Here is a 19,704-nt window from a genome sequence, read left to right as displayed (position 1 = left end):
AGGATTACATGTGCAGTTAAACATCTTTGCACCGGATCCACGGGAGCTGAATGTCGCCTGCAGTTCAAAATAAGTTTCATTCTCCATTTATTTATTTTTTTACTTCAGTTTTTTTTGTTATTTTTTACTGTTGGATAAACGTGTCCCAGCTGAGCTGGACAATAAACTGCAGCGCTGACGTTTTATTTCAGCGAGGCGCCGAACGCAGCAGGAGTCAAAGATCAGACTCAGAAATCCACAGAATCAGTTTTATTTACGGAGTGGGAGGTCTCAGGGCTCTACGGTCCACAACTGTCTGTCTGCAGAGCAAACGGCTTCAGGAGTCCATCGGCGAGCGCAGACAGGAAGCCGAGCTGCAGATCTGTCCGTTCTGGGAGATTACATCTCAGGAAGTGATCAAATCCAGAAACGCGCGGTGGACAGTGTTCGTCTTTGCCGTCACGATCACCGTCTGTCCTCACGTTTCTCTTTTTAGTCCGTGGAGCACTCTGAGAAGGCCGAGAACAGAGGCAAGCTCAGGTGTTTCCTCATCAGGCCACGCCCACAGGGCAGGGGGTGAAGAGGCGTGGGGTCCCGCTCCACGCTATGGGGTCAGCAGACCTGATCAGAGTCCTGCAGAGGAAACAAAGGGGGTCAAGATCAGGAGGAGGGCCCTACGTAGCCTCAGAAACCAGTGTGTGTGTGTGTGTGTGTGTATGTATACAGGTATTTAAATCTTCATGGGGTCCAAAAATTGGTAGTTTACTATACTTGTGGGGACAAACAGCTTCGCCACTCAAAATGTGGTTTTAGTTACGATTAGGTTGTTTATGGTCAGGATTCACGTTTGATGGTGAAAAGCATGATGTCAGTGAGATGACCCCACAAGGATATAAATACACACGTGTGTGTGTCTCACAGCTGCATCGTCAGTAAAAGCTGAGAGAAGAAAATCTGGTTGACTTGTGTCTCCATGACTTCACCTCCCTCCTCCTCCTCCCTCCTGCTTAATAATAAAAACTGCTTACAGAGTAATTGGACTCTGTGTAATCAAATAAAGAGATGAGCGCGCCTCTCGCTAACGATCAGTTCATTAGACTGAACGTGCAGCGGCTCTCAGAGGATTCATTGACCTTTAATCAGAGGGAACTGGCTTTAATTAGTGAGGAGGTGCTGAGAGGAGGAGATGAAGGCTGTTGGAGCCGTTCAGGATCCAAAGCGAGCGACATGCTGACGTCGGCTGAGCGCCGCCAGCGCCGAGGCTGTGGGTGTTTCTGTCACGTCTTCATAGCAGCAGATTCACTTCAAACATCCAGATACAAGAAAGTCTAAAGATTTCTTTCAAAGTAAAAGCCCTTTGAAGCAGCAAAGGGTCCACTGAAAACACTAGAACGCCTTTAATTTGAAGAGAATGCAGGAAGTGCTGGCTCTGCGTGGGGTCACTCACGGTGGTTTCCTGCGACGCCGGGCGCCTCCTCAGGCTGCTGGGTGCAGGCGGAGGTGCTACATGTAGTGCCACTGTCCCTCCACGCCCATCCCTACACCACCCATCGGACCTGTCACACACACACACACACACACACACACACCTGTGTAAATAAAAGCTTTTGAAACTATGAAATCAGCCACGACTGGGATCTCTGCAGCGCGTCCTGGACTGTAGCTTTGCATGAAGCTCAGTTCACAATAAGCCGCCCTCTCTGTGTTGATTTCAACGTGCAGATTCTGCAATAATGTAACAATCAAACCCACAGCAGCACAAGCTGTGTGTGTGTTTACCAGGCGGTCTGATTCCCACGGGCGTCTGACCGTCCACCATGAAGCTTCCCATTGGCTGGCCATCTGGGCCGTACGGCGGCGCTTGGCTCCCTGCGGACAGAGACGACAGCTCGTTTTAATGGCGGAGGGCGCACGGAGTCGGGACCCGAGGCCGTCGGCCGGCCTGCGCTGACACCGCCACACAAAGGCGTGTTCAGGTCCACACGCAAACACCAGGAAAAATCCAGCCTATTACGGTTGTCGACATGAGAACCTGAGCACCAATCAGGTCCCTCCGTGATCTTTTTCCCGCCCGTCTTCTTTAGACTCAAAGTGTTCACTTTGTTTTTACACTTACAGTCTGTGCAGAGTAGCTCTGCATGATCCACAGTCCAAAATAATCCTCCTTTATGTGATTGACTGCCGCCCCTCAGTTCATCCATCTGAGGCCAGCTGCGTTAGCTCCTCCCCCTTTACGAGCGGCGCCCCTGGTTACAGGAAGCGTCGGGTTTGCGTCAGCGGGCTCGAGCAGAAGCAGATCCTGTGCGCAGCTAATCGGAGGTCAGCGCTGCTTCTAATAAACGCTTCACGAAGCCTCCTTCACTCTGCTGTGAGTAAAAACACGACTCGACAGAAAACCACAGCTTCCAAATATCATACGATGTTTTCACTCGTGCTGCGTCAGGAAAAGAGGCGAAACGTAAAGGAAATACCTTTGGAATAACGCCACATCTGATAAAGCAGCTGTGGCGTCCTCGCGGTGGTGGCGGCCATCGGTCGGACACGAACGGAGAGGTTTTGGTCCTCGTGGTGGAATCGGCCTCGTTCGCTGAAGCCGCTTCTCACCGCCGTCTTTCAGCTGCGTCTCCAAACCTTTGTGAGGAAGTCAGCCGCGGGGTTAATGCTAAGAAAGCTCGAGGGCCAAAAGGCTCGCAGGACTTTAGCGCCACTTCAGCCGGGCTCCAAACGCTGAATGGAGCGGTCAGTCAAAGCGATTAGCGTCTTTGTCTGGAGATAATCCCGCCGCGGTTTAGAAGCCATTCACAGTTTAAGCCTCTCCGCTCGCTCCAACGCTCCGAGGAACCGAGCGAGACGCCGCTTTTTCAGCTCGCCTTACACGCGGAGCGAGTTCCCATGAACACTGGCGTTCCAGCCCCAGCCGGGTGTTTGGGAAACTCATGCAGACACGGTGGAAGAGCACGGATACTGGAGGAGATTCTGATTTAATGGAAACAGCCGCTAACACACCTGCGAGAGCTCACCTGCTCGGTTTGACTGATCGATCATGGGCTGGACGATCCGCCGCCGCGCGTTGATGAACCTGGAAGTCCAAGAAGAGAAGTCAGAGTTTGTTTTTAGCAACAACAACAAACTCGTTACTGATAAACTGCTTCAGGTTAAGTTTAAACACCCAGCAGCTCAAACTGGCTTCACTGGAAACTCTGGTTTCAATTTTACCATCATTGACGCAAACATGGCGGCCTCGGTGCAGGCGAGAGCCCCGACGCAGGCGTGACCTGTTACTGTGCAAAACAAATGTCTAAAATCCAGTTTGGACATTTTTAATGCAGAACAGAAACTGTGTTAGATGTTTAACATGATCAGCACAAATCAATCGATCACTTCCTGGAGATTAACCAATGGGAAGCCGTCGGCGAGCACTGGCCACGTCTCCTAAATACACTCTTAAAGCCATCATCCTGGTATGCGTGACCTCCGACCCGGCACCTCCTGTGACCTCCCCAGCTACTCCCATTAGTCATCCCCCCCCCATTCTGGTCTTCCTCGACTTAAAGACCGATGTAGCCCCCCCAGCCTCAAGTAAAAGCTCCGTGGTTTCCTACTTGATTTATGTCCTCCTGAGCCCCGGGTGGCGGGGGGGCCATTTCAACGGGGGGAGGGGGGGTCTTTTCAGAAAAACAAAGGCCACAGCTGTCTCTGGGGGACCAATAAAGGTATGCAGTGGGGGGGGGGGGGGGGGGGGGATGAGAGGAGAATATTTCCAGGTCAGTCAGCCCGTTAGCACGAGGCTGCACGAGCTCATCAGGAAACACGAAACAGGAAATAAACGTCGCTCGCACTGCACAGTGCAGCTCGCCGACAGCCTCAGATCTCGCCGACGTCGCCGTTTCATTTGGACGTTTTGGTGAATCTGGTTTTGGTCAACATCCAAAGAAAAGACGAATCATCTCAGAAATGTTCAAAATAACAAACGTGACGTCATAACTCTGCTCGATGCACGCGCTCTGCAGAGCTGCACAGGAAGCTTTCAGCCACATGACGAGTGCGTGACTTTAACAGGAAGTGACATAATGACCAGGGCGTATTTGTGCAGCACAATTCAGACACGAGGAGCCATTTGAAACATGGTGGAAATGCAGGTAACACTGTGGGCGGGGCCAGTCCTCCACTTTTCATCGAGTCAGCACATGAAATAATCGCAGCATCGATGTAACTGTTACAATCACAAATTTAAAACCTTTTCCACCTTCAGTAGCAAACATCACATCCTGTCGACCTGTTGGACTACATAACTCCGCCCTCTTCCCCACCTTCCTGCCAGGCTGAGAACAAAGAACGTGTAGGTGAGGAAGAGTATGCTTAACCTTCTCATGAACTCATGATGGATTAGTGATGAAAACTGATGAAAATCCTCCATCAGGAGCGAGACGGGAGACAGAGCACAGAGTGAGTCCCAGCGTTTAATGGTCCAACGGTGCGGTCGGCCTCTTACAGAGGTCACATGGTCACTCTGCAGAGGTCAACTGCAGAGAAGACGTACGCTCCCACAGGACGCGAGCCCATCACCACACAGGTGTCACTGCTGGAACCGGCACGCTCAAGAACCTGCGAGGAGCCGTTTCCAAGTCTCAGACAGGAAACACCATCCTGCTCCTCAGACCTCCAGAACCGACCTGCCGGGACGACTGAAAGTCTTACAGCTGGGACCGCGTGCGAGGCCGTGGTCACAATCCTTCCAACCACCACTCCAACACATTTAAAGCCAGAGGAAAACAACGAGACCAGAACCGGATTTCTCTGAAAACTTCAGGCGGAGCTTCAAAGGACGATCGACCTCCTGACCCCCACCGCCCGGCGGGGAGGGGCAGGGAGGGGCGGGCTCGGGCCGCTCTGTACAGTCAGTGTTTAAACAAAGCAGATCTATTAATCACCACACACACACACACACACACACACACACACAGACACACACACACACACACGCACGTGCGCACGCACACACACAGTTTAACGTGTCATGTCTGAATAATAAACTTCTCTCGTTCACACGAATCATCGAGCGAATGAATTCACCTCGATGTCCGTCCAAACCGTCCAATCACAGCGGTCCAGGAAGTGGCGACCTTAATCCCCGCCATCACTCACAGGCTTTCCATAACAAACACAAGCAAAACAGGCGGGAAGTTCGTCTGGTCGGAGCGTTCACGTTGGCCGCAGCGTCCGTGTCATGAGTTCACGAGTTAGTCGCCACGTCAGCAGACAAACGAGCAACACGTGAAGCTAGGCAACGAGCTGCCAAACAAAACAGACGTGACCGGTCTGAGCGTGCCCAGCCTCGCCATGGTGTGTTCCTGGATCGGTGAGGCGGCAACTGGCGAGATGTCACAGTCAGAGGCAGCAAATCAGAGAGAAGCCCCTGTTTCTATCTTCATAAAACACGAATACACACGCCAACCCGACGACCAGCAGAGGCAGCAGTGAGCCAGCCCCACAGACTCACACCCTGTGCGGGGCGTGGCCTCTCTGACTGGAGGGATGGCGACACAGGTGGAGGTGGTGGGGGCTGGTTTTGTTTCTCTACAGTAATCGGATATTTTCGACTTCCTGTTTTTGACGTGAGGATCACTGGAGCCTGGCGAGAAGACCTTTTATTAAACTTAAGCTTTCACGCTCGCTGCGTCAGACTCTGAAGTCGTCAACGAGCCGTTCTCCTGACAAACATTTAACTGTTGCCACGGTAACGGGACCGGAGGCAGTGTGACCTCACGGCCGTGCGTTTCACTCGGGACCAGCGTCAGAGACAGACACTATCTCTACTTTCAAGATTCAAACTTTCCTTTTTGCTAAAGCATATAGTTAGGGCTGGACCAGGTGACCCTGAATCCTCCCTTAGTGATGCTGCAATAGATGTAGGCTGCCGGGGATTCCCATGATGCATTGGGTGTTTCTTCTTCACTCACTATGTATTAACAGACCTCTCTGCACTGAATCATATCTGTTATTAACCTCTGTCTCTCTTCCACAGCATGTCTTTATCCTGTCTTCCTTCTCTCACCCCAACCAATCACAGCAGATGGCCCCGCCCCTCCCTGAGCCTGGTTCTGCTGGAGGTTTCTTCCTGTTAAAAGGGAGTTTTTCCTTCCCACTGTCGCCAAAGTGCTGCTCATAGGGGGTCATATGATTGTTGGGTTTTTCTCTGGATGTATTATCGTAGGGTCGACCTTACAGTATAAAGCTCCTCGAGGCGACTGTTGTTGTGATTCGGCGCTGTGTAAATAAAGCTGAATTGAATTCACTTCCTTCTCCTCTCCTTGCTTCCTTCTCCTAGCCTCCTCCTCGACACCCAGACTTTTGCCGTTAGTGACGAGTTTATTTGGGCACAGAGCAGCTGTGCTGGAGAAACAGACATTTATTCACTCTACTGACAACATCAGCACAGGTGCAGGTGACGCATACTCCCAGCAGAGCATCCCTCAGGTCTCCGCCTCAGAGCTCCAATTAGCTCTCAAACTAAGCATCTCCATCCTCCTGAGAGCAGAGAGGAGGAAACCCAGCAGGAATTCACCCCCACCCCACTCATTAGGCTCAGGGTGGGGCCAAAGGTCAGCCCTCCCATAAATACCTGCGACTGCTTGGTGACTCACCAGTTGTTGACCTGCAGGATGGTGAGGCCGGTGTCCTGAGCCAGCTGCTTCTTCTGCTCCTCCGACGGGTACGGGTGCTGCAGGGGGACAAAACACACCAACATCAGTGCAATTAACAAAGGAAGCAGTGAAGGAAGCATCCTGGGACTATGTGTGTGTGTGTGTGTGTGTGTGTGTGTGTGTGTGTGTGTGTGTGTGAGTTTTACTGAAACACACTCTGATCACAGCTGATCAGCTGGATTTAAACACACGACGTCTGCAGATAAACTAACTAAAATAATCCCTGAGACGGTGTTTGATCCTCTGAAGTTCAGTGACTGTTCTGTAAAGTTTGAGTTTCTGCAGCTGCAGGTGTGGACGGTGACATATGAAGTGTTTTTCAGTTTTAACATTTCTTTTGTTTTCTATGCTGTGAGTGAAACTGTATCTCTGAGACGTTTCGGCGTCCCGGCTGCAGCTCAGCTTGTGCCAAATGTGTCAAAGCAACGTTTGTGGAAAACAGCACTTTAAATAACACGCCGGGGGCTCGGGTGGGGGTCAGGGGTGGGTGTTCATGTAAAGTTCATGTTAACGAGGTTCAGCAGCGCCATGAACAGTAAATAATGTCTTGAGTTTGTTGCTGCGCTGACTGAAACCAGCTGCTGCGCCCGGCCCCACAGAGCAGCAGCTCCACTAACACCACCCTCCAGTCTGCAGACACCCAGATGTGCAGACCAACAGGGACTCGTAGTGATGGAGCCCCACACTGTCACTGACTTTAGACAGTCGACAAAGCAGGACTTTCATCCAGAGAGGAGGCCGACTGACTGACAGGCAGGTTTGTAGCAGAGTCAGAGCTCTGCGGGACTCTGTGGGGCACTGTAGGACTCTGTGGGACTCTGTAGGACTCTGTGGGGCTCTGTGGGGCACTGTAGGACTCTGTGGGACTCTGTGGGACTCTGTGGGGCTCTGTAGGGCTCTGTGGGACACTGTAGGGCTCTGTAGGACTCTGTGGGACTCTGTGGGACTCTGTAGGGCTCTGTAGGGCGCTGTGGGACTCTGTAGGGCTCTGTAGGGCTCTGTAGGGCGCTGTGGGACTCTGTGGGACACTGTGGGACTCTGTGGGACACTGTGGGACTCTGTGGGACTCTGTGGGACTCTGTAGGGCTCTGTAGGGCTCTGTGGGACACTGTGGGACACTGTGGGACTCTGTGGGACACTGTGGGACACTGTAGGACTCTGTGGGACTCTGTGGGACTCTGTAGGGCTCTGTAGGGCTCTGTAGGGCTCTGTGGGACACTGTAGGGCTCTGTAGGGCTCTGTGGGACTCTGTGGGACTCTGTGGGACTCTGTGGGACTCTGTAGGGCTCTGTAGGGCGCTGTGGGACTCTGTGGGACACTGTGGGACTCTGTGGGACACTGTGGGACTCTGTGGGACACTGTGGGACTCTGTGGGACACTGTGGGACTCTGTGGGACTCTGTAGGGCTCTGTAGGGCGCTGTGGGACTCTGTAGGGCTCTGTAGGGCTCTGTGGGACTCTGTGGGACTCTGTAGGGCTCTGTAGGGCGCTGTGGGACTCTGTAGGGCTCTGTGGGACACTGTGGGACTCTGTGGGACTCTGTGGGACTCTGTAGGGCTCTGTGGGACACTGTAGGGCTCTGTATGGCTCTGTAGGGCTCTGTGGGACTCTGTGGGACTCTGTAGGGCGCTGTGGGACTCTGTAGGGCTCTGTAGGGCTCTGTAGGGCGCTGTGGGACTCTGTGGGACACTGTGGGACTCTGTGGGACACTGTGGGACACTGTGGGACTCTGTGGGGCTCTGTAGGGCTCTGTAGGGCTCTGTGGGACACTGTGGGACACTGTGGGACACTGTGGGACTCTGTGGGACACTGTGGGACACTGTAGGACTCTGTGGGGCTCTGTAGGGCTCTGTAGGGCTCTGTGGGACACTGTAGGGCTCTGTAGGGCGCTGTGGGACTCTGTGGGACACTGTGGGACTCTGTGGGACACTGTGGGACTCTGTGGGACTCTGTAGGGCTCTGTAGGGCTCTGTGGGACACTGTGGGACACTGTGGGACTCTGTGGGACTCTGTAGGGCTCTGTAGGGCACTGTGGGACACTGTGGGACTCTGTGGGACACTGTGGGACTCTGTGGGACACTGTGGGACTCTGTGGGACTCTGTGGGACTGCGGGATTACAGGGCTTCCCTCTGAGCCGGGCCGTCTCTCGGGGCCCTAATCGAGGGTTTGTTTAAAGGTGATAAATTTACGGTGGTATTAAAGACGCCTCTGAGGGCGGCGGCGTAAATAGAGAGAGGAGCAGCGAGAGGCTGAGAGGCTTCGTCCTGTGGCGGCAGGAGGAGCTGGCAGGTTTCTTTCAGCACCTCCTCCTTCATGTGGCGAGCAGGGAAACGTCCCGTCCTCCTGCCAAAGCTCTGTGACCTGATAGCAGGTAATTGTCCTAAACAGCATCTAATTGGCCACAATCAGCACGCCGTTTCGTCACATTTGAGCGGCGTTCTCTGGGGAAGGTTTTCATCACAAACTGGATGAGTTAAAGGAAAACAGAGACCCCGGGCTGTTTACAGACGGAGCTCATCGCAGCTCGGAAACCACAGTTGCCCCCGTCAGAGGGCGGAGTCAGAGGGCGGAGTCAGCCCCCACACCAACACGACTCTGTAACTGTGCAAAAGAAATGTAACTAACATCCACCCATCTCTAATCCTCATCTTCATCACCAAGCTTCTTCCTCTGAACTGCACTGCTGCTGAGACTGCAGGGCTGGATTCTGATTGGACAACCTGAGGAAGCCAGCTGAGGGGCAGCACTGTGACGGACACTGTGAGTGTTCAGACAGACAGCTCACAGAGATATGACAGTGTGTGTGTGTGTGTCTCTGTCTGTGTGTGTGTGTGTCTGTGTGTGTCTGTCTGTGTGTGTCTGTGTGTGTGTGTGTGTGTCTGTGTGTCTGTGTGTGTGTGTGTGTGTGTGTGTGTGTGTGTGTGTCTGTGTGTCTGTGTGTGTCTGTGTGTGTGTGTGTGTCTGTGTGTGTCTGTCTGTGTGTGTGTGTCTGTGTGTGTCTGTGTGTGTGTGTGTGTGTGTGTCTGTGTGTGTGTCTGTGTGTGTGTCTGTGTGTGTCTGTGTGTGTGTTTGTGTCTGTGTGTGTGTCTGTGTGTGTGTCTGTGTGTGTGTTTGTGTCTGTGTGTGTGTCTGTGTGTGTGTCTGTGTGTGTGTTTGTGTCTGTGTGTGTCTGTGTCTGTGTGTGTGTCTGTGTGTGTGTTTGTGTCTGTGTGTGTTTGTGTCTGTCTGTGTGTCTGTGTGTGTGTCTGTGTGTGTGTGTGTGTCTGTGTGTGTTTGTGTCTGTCTGTGTGTCTGTCTGTGTGTGTGTGTGTGTGTGTGTGTCTGTGTGTGTGTGTGTGTGTCTGTGTGTCTGTGTGTGTGTCTGTGTGTGTGTTTGTGTCTGTGTGTGTTTGTGTCTGTCTGTGTGTGTGTCTGTGTGTGTGTTTGTGTCTGTGTGTGTTTGTGTCTGTCTGTGTGTCTGTCTGTGTGTGTGTGTGTGTGTTTGTGTCTGTGTGTGTGTCTGTGTGTCTGTGTGTGTGTCTGTGTGTGTGTTTGTGTCTGTGTGTGTTTGTGTCTGTCTGTGTGTCTGTCTGTGTGTGTGTGTGTGTGTGTGTGTCTGTGTGTGTGTGTCTGTGTGTGTGTCTGTGTGTGTGTTTGTGTCTGTGTGTGTTTGTGTGTGTCTGTGTCTGTCTGTGTGTCTGTCTGTGTGTGTCTGTGTGATCCTGATAGATCAAATCTTCATTCTGTAAATAAAATCAATTATTGATGTTTTGCTGCTTCTGGGACAAAAACAAAGTGTTGATCTGTGACTGGAGTTTATTTACATCCCAGCACGTCTGCAGGACGCCGTCCAACGCCATCATCATCACCATCATCACCACCATCATCATCATCACCATCACCATCCTCATCACCATCATCACCATCATCATCATCCGTGTGTCATTTTCTCGCGTCGTTCTCAGGAAACACATTTTGTGTTTGTGCTGTTTCTCGATGACATCATGTGACCAATAACGCGGCTGCTGTGATGTCACTAACAGACGGACAGGCCTCCGCTCTGGGTCTTACACGGCGGTCTGCGAGCGTGTGACTGCGGCCATGTTTTTGGCCCCAACCTGACCCCGTTCTTCTATTTGCTGTGAGGGAAGAAAGGACGCCGTGTGATGTATGAGGCCACATGCGGCACCGTTTCTGAATGCTGGAGGCTGGCAGGGGGTGAGAGGTCAATAAAGGCGACCCCCGCACAGGGCGGGGCCCCGGGGCCCCCGGAGGGGCTGTCACGGAGGTAATGGATGATGTTTTCACTGCAGGGTGAGGCTGCCTTCCCTCACAGAGGCCTTTGTTTGTGAGCAAAGCCCCAGAGCCGCCGCTGATGGAGCGCCTCTGATCACAAAAGGTTTCCTGACGAACGCTGACCCCAGATCTGCGTCTGCACACGCCTCCACCCTCACGAGCTGGCCCCGCCTTCTTTGCTCTGAAAGGGCTCAAAGTGTCAGCTCAGGAAGAAGTGAGTCTGCAGCCGGAGGCAGGCAGAAGCAAGCGCTCCCTGATTGTTGCTCTGAGCACTGGGGGCGGAGCCTTTGGAGCCGAAGCGGCTTCACGTGGATAAAATGTGTTTGAAGGAGCTGCTGCTTCCTGTGCTCAAGGACAGGAAGTACAATAAGTTTATCTGGGGGTCCTTCTAAGCTCTCCTGTGATTGGACGCAGGACATGGCGTGTTCACCACCCTCGCATAAAACCAGGCCTGCGTTTCCGCCGTGTCATAGGTTCATATAGCGAGGATGACGACCAGCCTGCTACCCTAAGTTAGCCACAGGTCAGTTAGCTGATGATGTCACCAGAGTTGACGCTGTGGCGGGATGAAGGAGTCAGGATTTCATCTGCTGACGCTGACGACACGATTAATACAGATGATGATGATGATGACGATGATGATGATGATGACGATGATGATGATGAGGCCGCGTTCACACGGAGCGTTCCTCTGTGCGGTCCGAGGCCGTAAACACAATCACGCTCACATTAATGCTCGCCATTTGTTCACTCTGTGGCGCCGAACATCAGACTGTACGCTCAGGGCGGGGGGGAGGGGCGACACGATGATGGACGGAGTCTGGGAGGAGCCGCCGGGACCAGATGGAGGTGAAGGTAGATTTCCCATTAGGGGCGTTTGATGTCTGATGGCGTTATTAGAGAGACTTCCTGTTTGGTGCGGCTCGGATTTAGTGTGTGTGTGTGTGTGTGTGTGTGGGGGGGGGGAGCACACGTGTTGGCGTTCTTCCACATCTGCAGCTCTGAGGCTGTAAACAGCTGCTGATGGATGGGTGGAGGTGTCCCGCCGCCCTCTGACCCCTGACAGTCGGAAGCCGGGGGGGTGGGGTCAGCGTCAGGGCTTCCTGCTGAACCGCGGAGGCCCTCGCTGCTTTGAAGTCTCTGAGTCGTTCCTCTCGGACCCGGAAAGTCGTTCCAGCTGCCGTCGGAGCCTCGCCGCAGTCTGTGGGCGGCGCTTTAACGAGCCGCTGACCGTAAACGAGCGACGGCGCACGAAGCTTCGAGTTTGTAAAAGCAGGAGGAGGCGAATTACACTCGTTAACAGCCGAGTGTTACCCTCGCACGTGTAAACGGGTCGCTGTGCGCTGTAAACACAGCTCGCCTGCGGTGTGGCGTTTATGAGCTTTGGCTCACTGGAGTCCATGTTTGACTTCAGGGGAAGACGAGCCTCCGACACACGCACGCCTCTGACAAAGCGCTAAAATTAAAGATGGTGGCCGTAAACAACACTCAGTCTGACATCAGCTCGCACACGTCCACACAGACCCCACGCGTCTCTTCGCCGTCAATCAGTCCTGGCAGACCGTGAACCCGTCACGCCGCAAACTCAAACTCTTTAGAAGTGAGTTAAAGGAAGTGATTCTGTGAGCGTTAGGTGGGTCAAAGGTCACGGGTCCTGATGGCCGGACCACGGACACCTTCGCCTTTAAGCCTCGACTGCCTAACAGCAGCCATCGAGGATCGACGGCTGCGAGCCTGCTGACGAGGGGCACTCGGTGACATCACCTCACAGGAGGGGCAGTCAGGGCTGAGGTGGTGGCAGGGCGGCGGCGGCGGCAGGGCGGCGGCAGGGCGGCGGCGGCGGCAGGGCGGCGGCGGCGGCAGGGCGGAGGCGGCGGCAGGGCGGAGGCAGCGGCGGCGGCAGGGCGGAGGCGGCGGCAGGGTGGAGGCGGCGGCAGGGTGGAGGCAGCGGCGGCGGCAGGGCAGAGGCGGCGGCAGTCTGCTGTTTGATTCTTCAGGACGATGAGTCCCGCGCCTCTCCGTGTCAGAAGAGTCGCGTGCTCTGCAGGTTTGTTTGCCTCGCTCTTCACACGACCGTGACCTTCACAGCCGACGCCTCTTTTCTCCCCCCTCCCTCTCTCAGGTGCCACCCCGCTGTTTTTCTCCCCCCTCCCATCTGTCACGGGCCTTGCCGTCCCGCAGGTCGCCTCAGAGTCCTGGCAGCAGCCCCGACCCTCGCTGAGCCGATTGAGCCATGTTTGGAGGTGTGTGTGTGTGTCTGTGTGTGTGTGTGTGTGTGTGTGTTTACGTGTGTGTGTGCGTGTGTGTCTGTGTTTATGTGTGTGTGTGTGTCTGTGTGTGTGTGTGTGTGTGTGTGTTTATGTGTGTGTGTGTGTGTGTTTATGTGTGTGTGTGTGTGTGTTTATGTGTGTGTGTGTGTGTGTGTGTGTTTATGTGTGTGTGTGTGTGTGTGTGTGTTTATGTGTGTGTTTTTCTGCAGGCTGCAGCCAAAAGCGATGAGTCAGTCAGTCAGTCAGGATTTTGAGCTCTAAGCTCCTCCCACTTCTGTGAGCTCCATGAGAGCACGTTACGGACCAACAGACGGATCATCTTGAAAAATCCAGGCACACCTGGAAGTGCAGGTGAGGCGTCGCAGCTGCGTTTAACCTGTTAGCCAACGCCACAACTCTGCAACGGTCACGTCAGCACACTTCAGGAAGCCAGGGGAAACACCTGGACTCCAGCAGAGGTCAGAGGTCACCGCCGCAGGTAGGGAGCAGGGATACGAAGGGTGGGAAGGTCGATGTGACGTCTGAGCAAAACGTGACAGGTGAGAGAGGAGGTGGAACAGGAAGTGACCACGAACACAGACGCCAGCGCGGCCTGAGGCGACTCACCGTCAGGTGCTGGAACAGCCAGGCTCTCAGCGTGTTCGTCGCCACTTTGGGGAAGATTCCTCGCTTCTTGTTGCTCGACCTGTCGGGCTCGTCTTCATCGCCCGTGCTCGGAGACGCCACGCCGTTATCCAGGCAGTCACCTGACCAGGACACGGCGAGAGAAACGAAAGAACGCAGGAAGGTGATGAGGACACGAGCAGTGCATGAAAGACACACACAGACACACACACACACAGACACACAGACACACACACACACAGACACACACACACACAGACACACAGACACACACACACACAGACACACAGACACACACACACACAGACACACACACAGACACACACACAGACACACACACAGACACACACACACACACAGACACACACACAGACACACACACACAGACACACACACACACAGACACACACACACACACACACACACACACACACACACACAGACACACAGACACACACACACACAGACACACACACACACACACACACACACACACACACACACAGACACACACACACGTGTGTGCAGGGCGTGTTTTTACTGCGCTCTCTCTGCTCTTTAACGAGCGTCTTTAACAGCGCCGCGCCGAGGTCGGCCGACGGTCCCCGCCGCAGCCGGGGGGCGGGGCAAAGCAGCGCTGAGCCTGCAAAGGTGGAAATGATCATAAAAACGATGCGTAGCTCCATAAACAAGCTTCAGCCTCATTAGGCCGAACAGCAGCGCCCCGAGCTGATTTACACCTCCTCCTCCTCCTCAGCTCCCCGAGGAGGAACAGGCCCAGCCTGACCTGCTAATGGCCGTGACAACACGACTCCACAACAACCTGCAGGGCGAGGCGGGGGAGGGGGAGCCACGGGGAAACACCCACTCCACCCACTCCACCCAAACCTCGACCGCTCGTCGCTCAAGCTGGGAATCAAACCTGCACTGAGCTTCATTCAGGGCAGCAGATGAAAACAGACACACATCCTATCACAATCACTTCAGTTTAAAACAAGCACCCCCCCCCCCCCCCCCCAGCTGTAACAGCTGTTTGTCCAGCACTTTATTAGCCGGTCTGCTGCTCACAGCCCAGCAAACTCTTTATTCTCCACCACACAGACCATTTCCTCTTAGCTGGCAGTGGTGGGCGGGGCCTTGTCACTAACAGCCAATCTGAGGCTCTAATAAAAGTGACCTCACTGCTGAGATCATCGCAGGAGCAGAAAAAACTAAGACTGAAGCGGACGTGTCCCGCTGAGACACTAAAACCACGACAGGCTGTGGACGCGAGCTCTTCCACCTCAGACAGGAAACCGTTGGTGGCAAAGACGGGTCATTTCACTCACTCACTAGTCGTGTCCACATTCATGGGCTCATCCTCCTGAGGACCCGGCCTTCGCGTCTACGTGGGCCGGGTCCTCAGAAGGTCGGGTAGGCCGAAGTAAACGGATGTGGAATTGGACGGTCGAGCCTTCAGATTAGCGTCACCGCTGTGTGGGTGGAGTTTAATAAACTCGCCGTCTGCTCCTTGCTGTCTAAAATATAACAGGACACTGGAGTAAATTCTCGACCGTCTCACACTTCTGTTTAATCAGTTTTCTGTTTGACGTTTATTCAGCTGTGTGAAAACCAAGGAGGAACCCAACCGGGGATTAATAAAGTTTTATTTTATATAATCTAATAACTTTAATGTCAGTCAAACCGATTTACTCATGAACAAACAAAACACTGAAAAAAGCCAAACAATAACATTTTTAGGTTGTCTAAGTGACTTATATATCACGTTTAACCCGAGTAGCGAAACTCCGCGGTGATCTGAAAATGATGTGCCGGGAGTTGTGCCGTTCTCGCTGGCTCCAGTAACCCTTGACCTCCCGGCGAGCTATCGAGCTGGTGGGTAACAGACGTCTCCGAAAACATCGAAGCACTTTTGCAAATATGCGATATCTTGATAAACGAGCAGATATTTGATGTTTACACAGCTACTTTCTCTCCTGAAAATATGTTAAAAGTTTATTTTGTGACCCAGAAAGATTAGTATGAGTAATTTTAAAACTTAGTAACGGCCGCCATTGTTGGAAACTGGAGTTTGGCTGGGCCGCGCTATGAATTCTGGGATATGGTGGGCCACGAAGGACACACCCGACCCATCCTTCAAATTCGGGGAAAAGGAGGACGCATTTGTCGGCTGCATTCGGAGGAGTCTACGAATTTGGACAGCCTTCGGCGCGTCGCTGTGACGTAATCGGCCTACAAATGCGTCCTCAGGAGGAAGCAGCCCATGAATTTGGACACGGCCACAGTCTTCCTGTTAGCGCGCCTGTCACATCTGTTGGTCACATGATCAGTAACTGGAGGTTCCTGCATCGATGCATCGAAGAGTTCACTCGTCTTTGCTTCGGTCAGCACAGAAGCAGCTTATTAAAGGCGCTAACGTGCACGTCTCCATCAGCCTTCAGGGCCACAGGAGGAAACTCCACAGCTGGCTGATGTTCACAGCTGGGCACGCTCAGTGTGTCTGTGCTGCTGCAGCCTTTCATTTCAATGACATTATCTGACCAATGACACGGCTCCTATGGAGTTACTGTAACACGTCCAGGAAGTCTGAGCATGCTGACTGTGCTAGCTAGCTAGCATTAGCTGATAACTCATTTAGATGCAGTCACCTGACCCAAACCCAACATGGCGGCTGCTAAAACGCCAACAACAAGATAACGTGGAAACCAGTGAGCGAAGTCACGGTGGGTACAGCCATCTTTTTATACAGGCTATGGCTTCCATGTCAAAGAAGGTCGGAGATCCAGCACACAAACGTTTCCCTGTGACTCCAGTGACTCCTCCCATCCAGTAACGTCCAAAGCTGAGTTCCTGCTCAGGTGAGGCAGGAAACATGCAAATGTTTGATTTGCAAACGAGCTGATTTTCAGCTCCGTCTGTCAGCCGCCACCACCTGCTTCACAGGTGTGTCTCAGAAGGCTGCTGCTCCCAGAGTCAGGGAGGTTTAACGTGTCGCACAAACAGACATCCAGAAAGCTCGCGCAAATATGGCTACAACCAATCAGCAACCAGATCTGACAAGAGGGGTAAAAACGAACATCAAGCCAACAGAACGGCGAACGTTTGGTTTGAAACAAAGAAAAGAGTGTTTGTCGTCTTCTGCTCAGGCGCGTGATGAGACATGAAAGTGACGCCTGTTCAGCATAAATCCATAAAAACCACCATCATGAGCAGGCAACCACATGGCATACGGCGGGACAGCAGCCGGCTGGGGCCCGACCGGCGGCCCGTCGACCGGCGGCCCGTCGACCGGCGGCCCGTCGACCGGCGGCCCTCGTGTCTCCCTCTCCACTCCATCTACAGCGTCTGTGTCCAACAAAGTCCAGAAAATCAATAAATCTCTGCACAGCCCAGCACGACGTCACGTTGACCTCACAGATGACTTTAGAATGAGACGAGAGAGAGAAGCGGGAGGACGGGAGGTCAGCGCTGCGGGTGGACTGTGGCGGTGCTAACGTGTAAACGTAGGCGTGGACAGAGAGACTGCGGGGCTCGCTCCAGCTGGACCGAGCCCAGCGGCTCGACGCCAGAGCTGCTGGAGCCCACAAAATACTTTATCATGAATGAAGCAGCAGCTGATTCGTCAGCCTGTGACTCCAGGATCATTGATTTCTACTCCAACTGCAAAGAACCGCGGTTTGTACTTTACTGTCAAGTTTACGCTTAAACGTCCCAGGAGAGCGCTTTTCTTCAATCTACAGTCACTCCTGAGGCGGAGCAGCCTCGGTGACATCATGAGGGGGAGGAGCTGGAGTGCCAGTGGGTTGTAAAAGAGCTCGCAGAGACGTGTTTGAACGCTACGCTCAGAGTCTGACAGCAGGGTTTGTCTTTGGTCTCCACGTGTACCTGGCTCGCTGCTGTTGTCGCCGCTGTGAGACGCGCGTCCTCCGCTGGCCGGTCCCGGCGTCCCAGCCGACCTGATCGATGCCGAGTCGTTGTGATCTGCGCTCCACGAAACCTGCTGAAACAAAAATGGTAAATGGTCTGTAGTTGTACAGCGCTTCACACATCCACACATTCACACTGGTGATGGCAGCTACATTGTAGCCACAGCCACGCTGGGGCGCACTGACAGAGGCGAGGCTGCCGGACACTGGCGCCACCGGCCCTCTGACAGTAGGCAACGGGTGAAGAGGCTGTCGGAGCCGGCGCTCGAACCGGCGACCTTCCGATTACAAGACGAACAACTCGAGCCACGGTCGCCCCTAACGACAAACATTCATCAGGTCGTTTCCAACTGGATCCGACGCTCCCGTGAACGCCTTCACCTCTGCCAGCAACGCTAGCGTCCGGTCTGGAAAGACGAGCAGCTTCCATTAGTAGCTGCTGCTTTAACGCGCACTCATCGTGGTTAAGATATTTCACGCCGTCAGGTTCGTGCGAGGGTTTAAGACTCAGAGTAACGGGAAGCCTGGACTATTTATACACACAGAAGAAAAACCAGCAAAAACTATTCAAGTGAAACCTTAAAACCTTAAACAGGCTGAAACGTGGAAGCACTCAAACATGAACATGAACTCTGGGGAACAGGAAGGACGTACAGGAGCGTTTCTGACCCTGAACTCTACATGAGCTACAACAAAATTAGAGACGATGTATTTTGTGCCTCACGAGTTGAGCGAGCTCACCCGATCCACGAGGTTCCCCGACAACCTGACAAAGTCCTCGCCGTCTGACTTGTTTCCGTCTCCGTCGTCTATGACCAGGTCGATCAGCATTTTGCCTTTCAGACAGCTGATGTATCGATGGCAGAAGTTATCGCAGAGCTCGTGAACCTGGAAATAAGACGCAGAGGCCTGACGTGGAGATGCTTTCACCACCAAAGAACCACAATAAGCAAACAAAATCGGTAAAGTTGAACTCAAACACAGCGACGACGGCGCCGCGCTCAGGATTAAGCCGGGATTAGCGGCACGCTGTAATCGCAGCAGATGTTGGTTAGTTAGACCGACCTTCTCCAGCTCCAGGAGGTGGAAACGCAGCACCTGGATCGCTTGAATCATCTGTGAGAAACACAAATCATAAATGCACACAAACATACACACTGCACCGCTGCTCTCCTGTGCTGTCAGATACAGACATGAAATCCCAGATGTTCCAGCATGATCCCATTACCTCTGAAGTGCTGGTATTCCCCCGGGACTACATGACTGGGCTTCATAGAAGCTCAGAGGCCGGTTAGGCTGAAAGTGTGCTACCTGCAGCTACTTTAAATGACTCACCAAGTTATCGAGCTCTGGGTTGGATGAAAACAGCGGCTTCTCCGAGCGGATCTGCACACACAGACAAACGAGGATGATTATGGGAAAGCTGCAGAGCGCATCCCGGCGATGTACGCTCATCGCGTTTGGCTTAAAACGCTCTGAAGTGTTTAAAAGTCCTGTTTTGTCTCACAGCAGGTGGGATGAACGAGGCGTTCTCAGGTGGCAGAAGCTAAAGCTCCAGCCTCACTGCTGCTGGAGCTTTAGCTTCTTCTCCACCAACCCTCCACCCTGATGTGCAGGGCCCGCCTCAGACATGAACCACCGCTTCCTGTTCACCTGTTTGGAGAAGACGGCGATGTCCTCGCTGAAGGAGTCGGAGGAGCAGACGTCTCCCCCGGCCACGGCGCTCTCCCTCGGCGTGCAGGTTGCCAGTTCACATTTCTCAAAGATGAGTGCGAGCAGCGGGAATAAAGGATGTCTGCAGGAGGAACAGAGGAGGAGGTCAGACGGAGCGCCAACACGTTTCCTGCTGCTGAAACTCTATCCGACAAATCTGTCACACACTGCTGTGCACGGTTTCACTTTAAACGTGTCTTCTTCACAGGAAGT

At 53.4% G+C, this 19,704-nt stretch overlaps 1 protein-coding gene across 8 annotated transcripts in view; it reads right to left on the bottom strand.

Annotated features, from left to right (window-relative positions):
* Positions 1 to 234: 234 nt before the first annotated feature.
* Positions 235 to 19,704, bottom strand: part of meis1a (Meis homeobox 1 a) — a 26,621-nt gene continuing 7,151 nt past the window's right edge. For 3 of the 8 annotated variants that reach the window (XM_085162534.1, XM_085162531.1, XM_085162540.1), the window contains 12 exons: positions 19,432 to 19,573; positions 19,114 to 19,164; positions 18,844 to 18,894; positions 18,520 to 18,666; positions 17,738 to 17,852; positions 13,835 to 13,974; positions 13,605 to 13,749; positions 6,624 to 6,700; positions 3,000 to 3,058; positions 1,759 to 1,848; positions 1,427 to 1,535; positions 235 to 612 (listed from right to left, as the gene is read on the bottom strand). In XM_085162534.1, coding sequence (XP_085018660.1) covers positions 592 to 612; positions 1,427 to 1,535; positions 1,759 to 1,848; positions 3,000 to 3,058; positions 6,624 to 6,700; positions 13,605 to 13,749; positions 13,835 to 13,974; positions 17,738 to 17,852; positions 18,520 to 18,666; positions 18,844 to 18,894; positions 19,114 to 19,164; positions 19,432 to 19,573 — 1,147 coding nt within the window. In that variant the 3' untranslated portion in view covers positions 235 to 591. The remainder of the gene's footprint in view (positions 613 to 1,426; positions 1,536 to 1,758; positions 1,849 to 2,999; positions 3,059 to 6,623; positions 6,701 to 13,604; positions 13,750 to 13,834; positions 13,975 to 17,737; positions 17,853 to 18,519; positions 18,667 to 18,843; positions 18,895 to 19,113; positions 19,165 to 19,431; positions 19,574 to 19,704) is intronic. The other 5 variants (XM_085162532.1, XM_085162533.1, XM_085162538.1 and 2 more) reach the window with 5 other exon arrangements.

The sequence above is a fragment of the Neolamprologus multifasciatus genome, chromosome 6 (genome assembly GCF_963576455.1).
Source record: "Neolamprologus multifasciatus chromosome 6, fNeoMul1.2, whole genome shotgun sequence".
Lineage (NCBI taxonomy): Eukaryota > Metazoa > Chordata > Actinopteri > Cichliformes > Cichlidae > Neolamprologus > Neolamprologus multifasciatus.
This window is presented reverse-complemented; position numbering and strand designations above follow the sequence as displayed.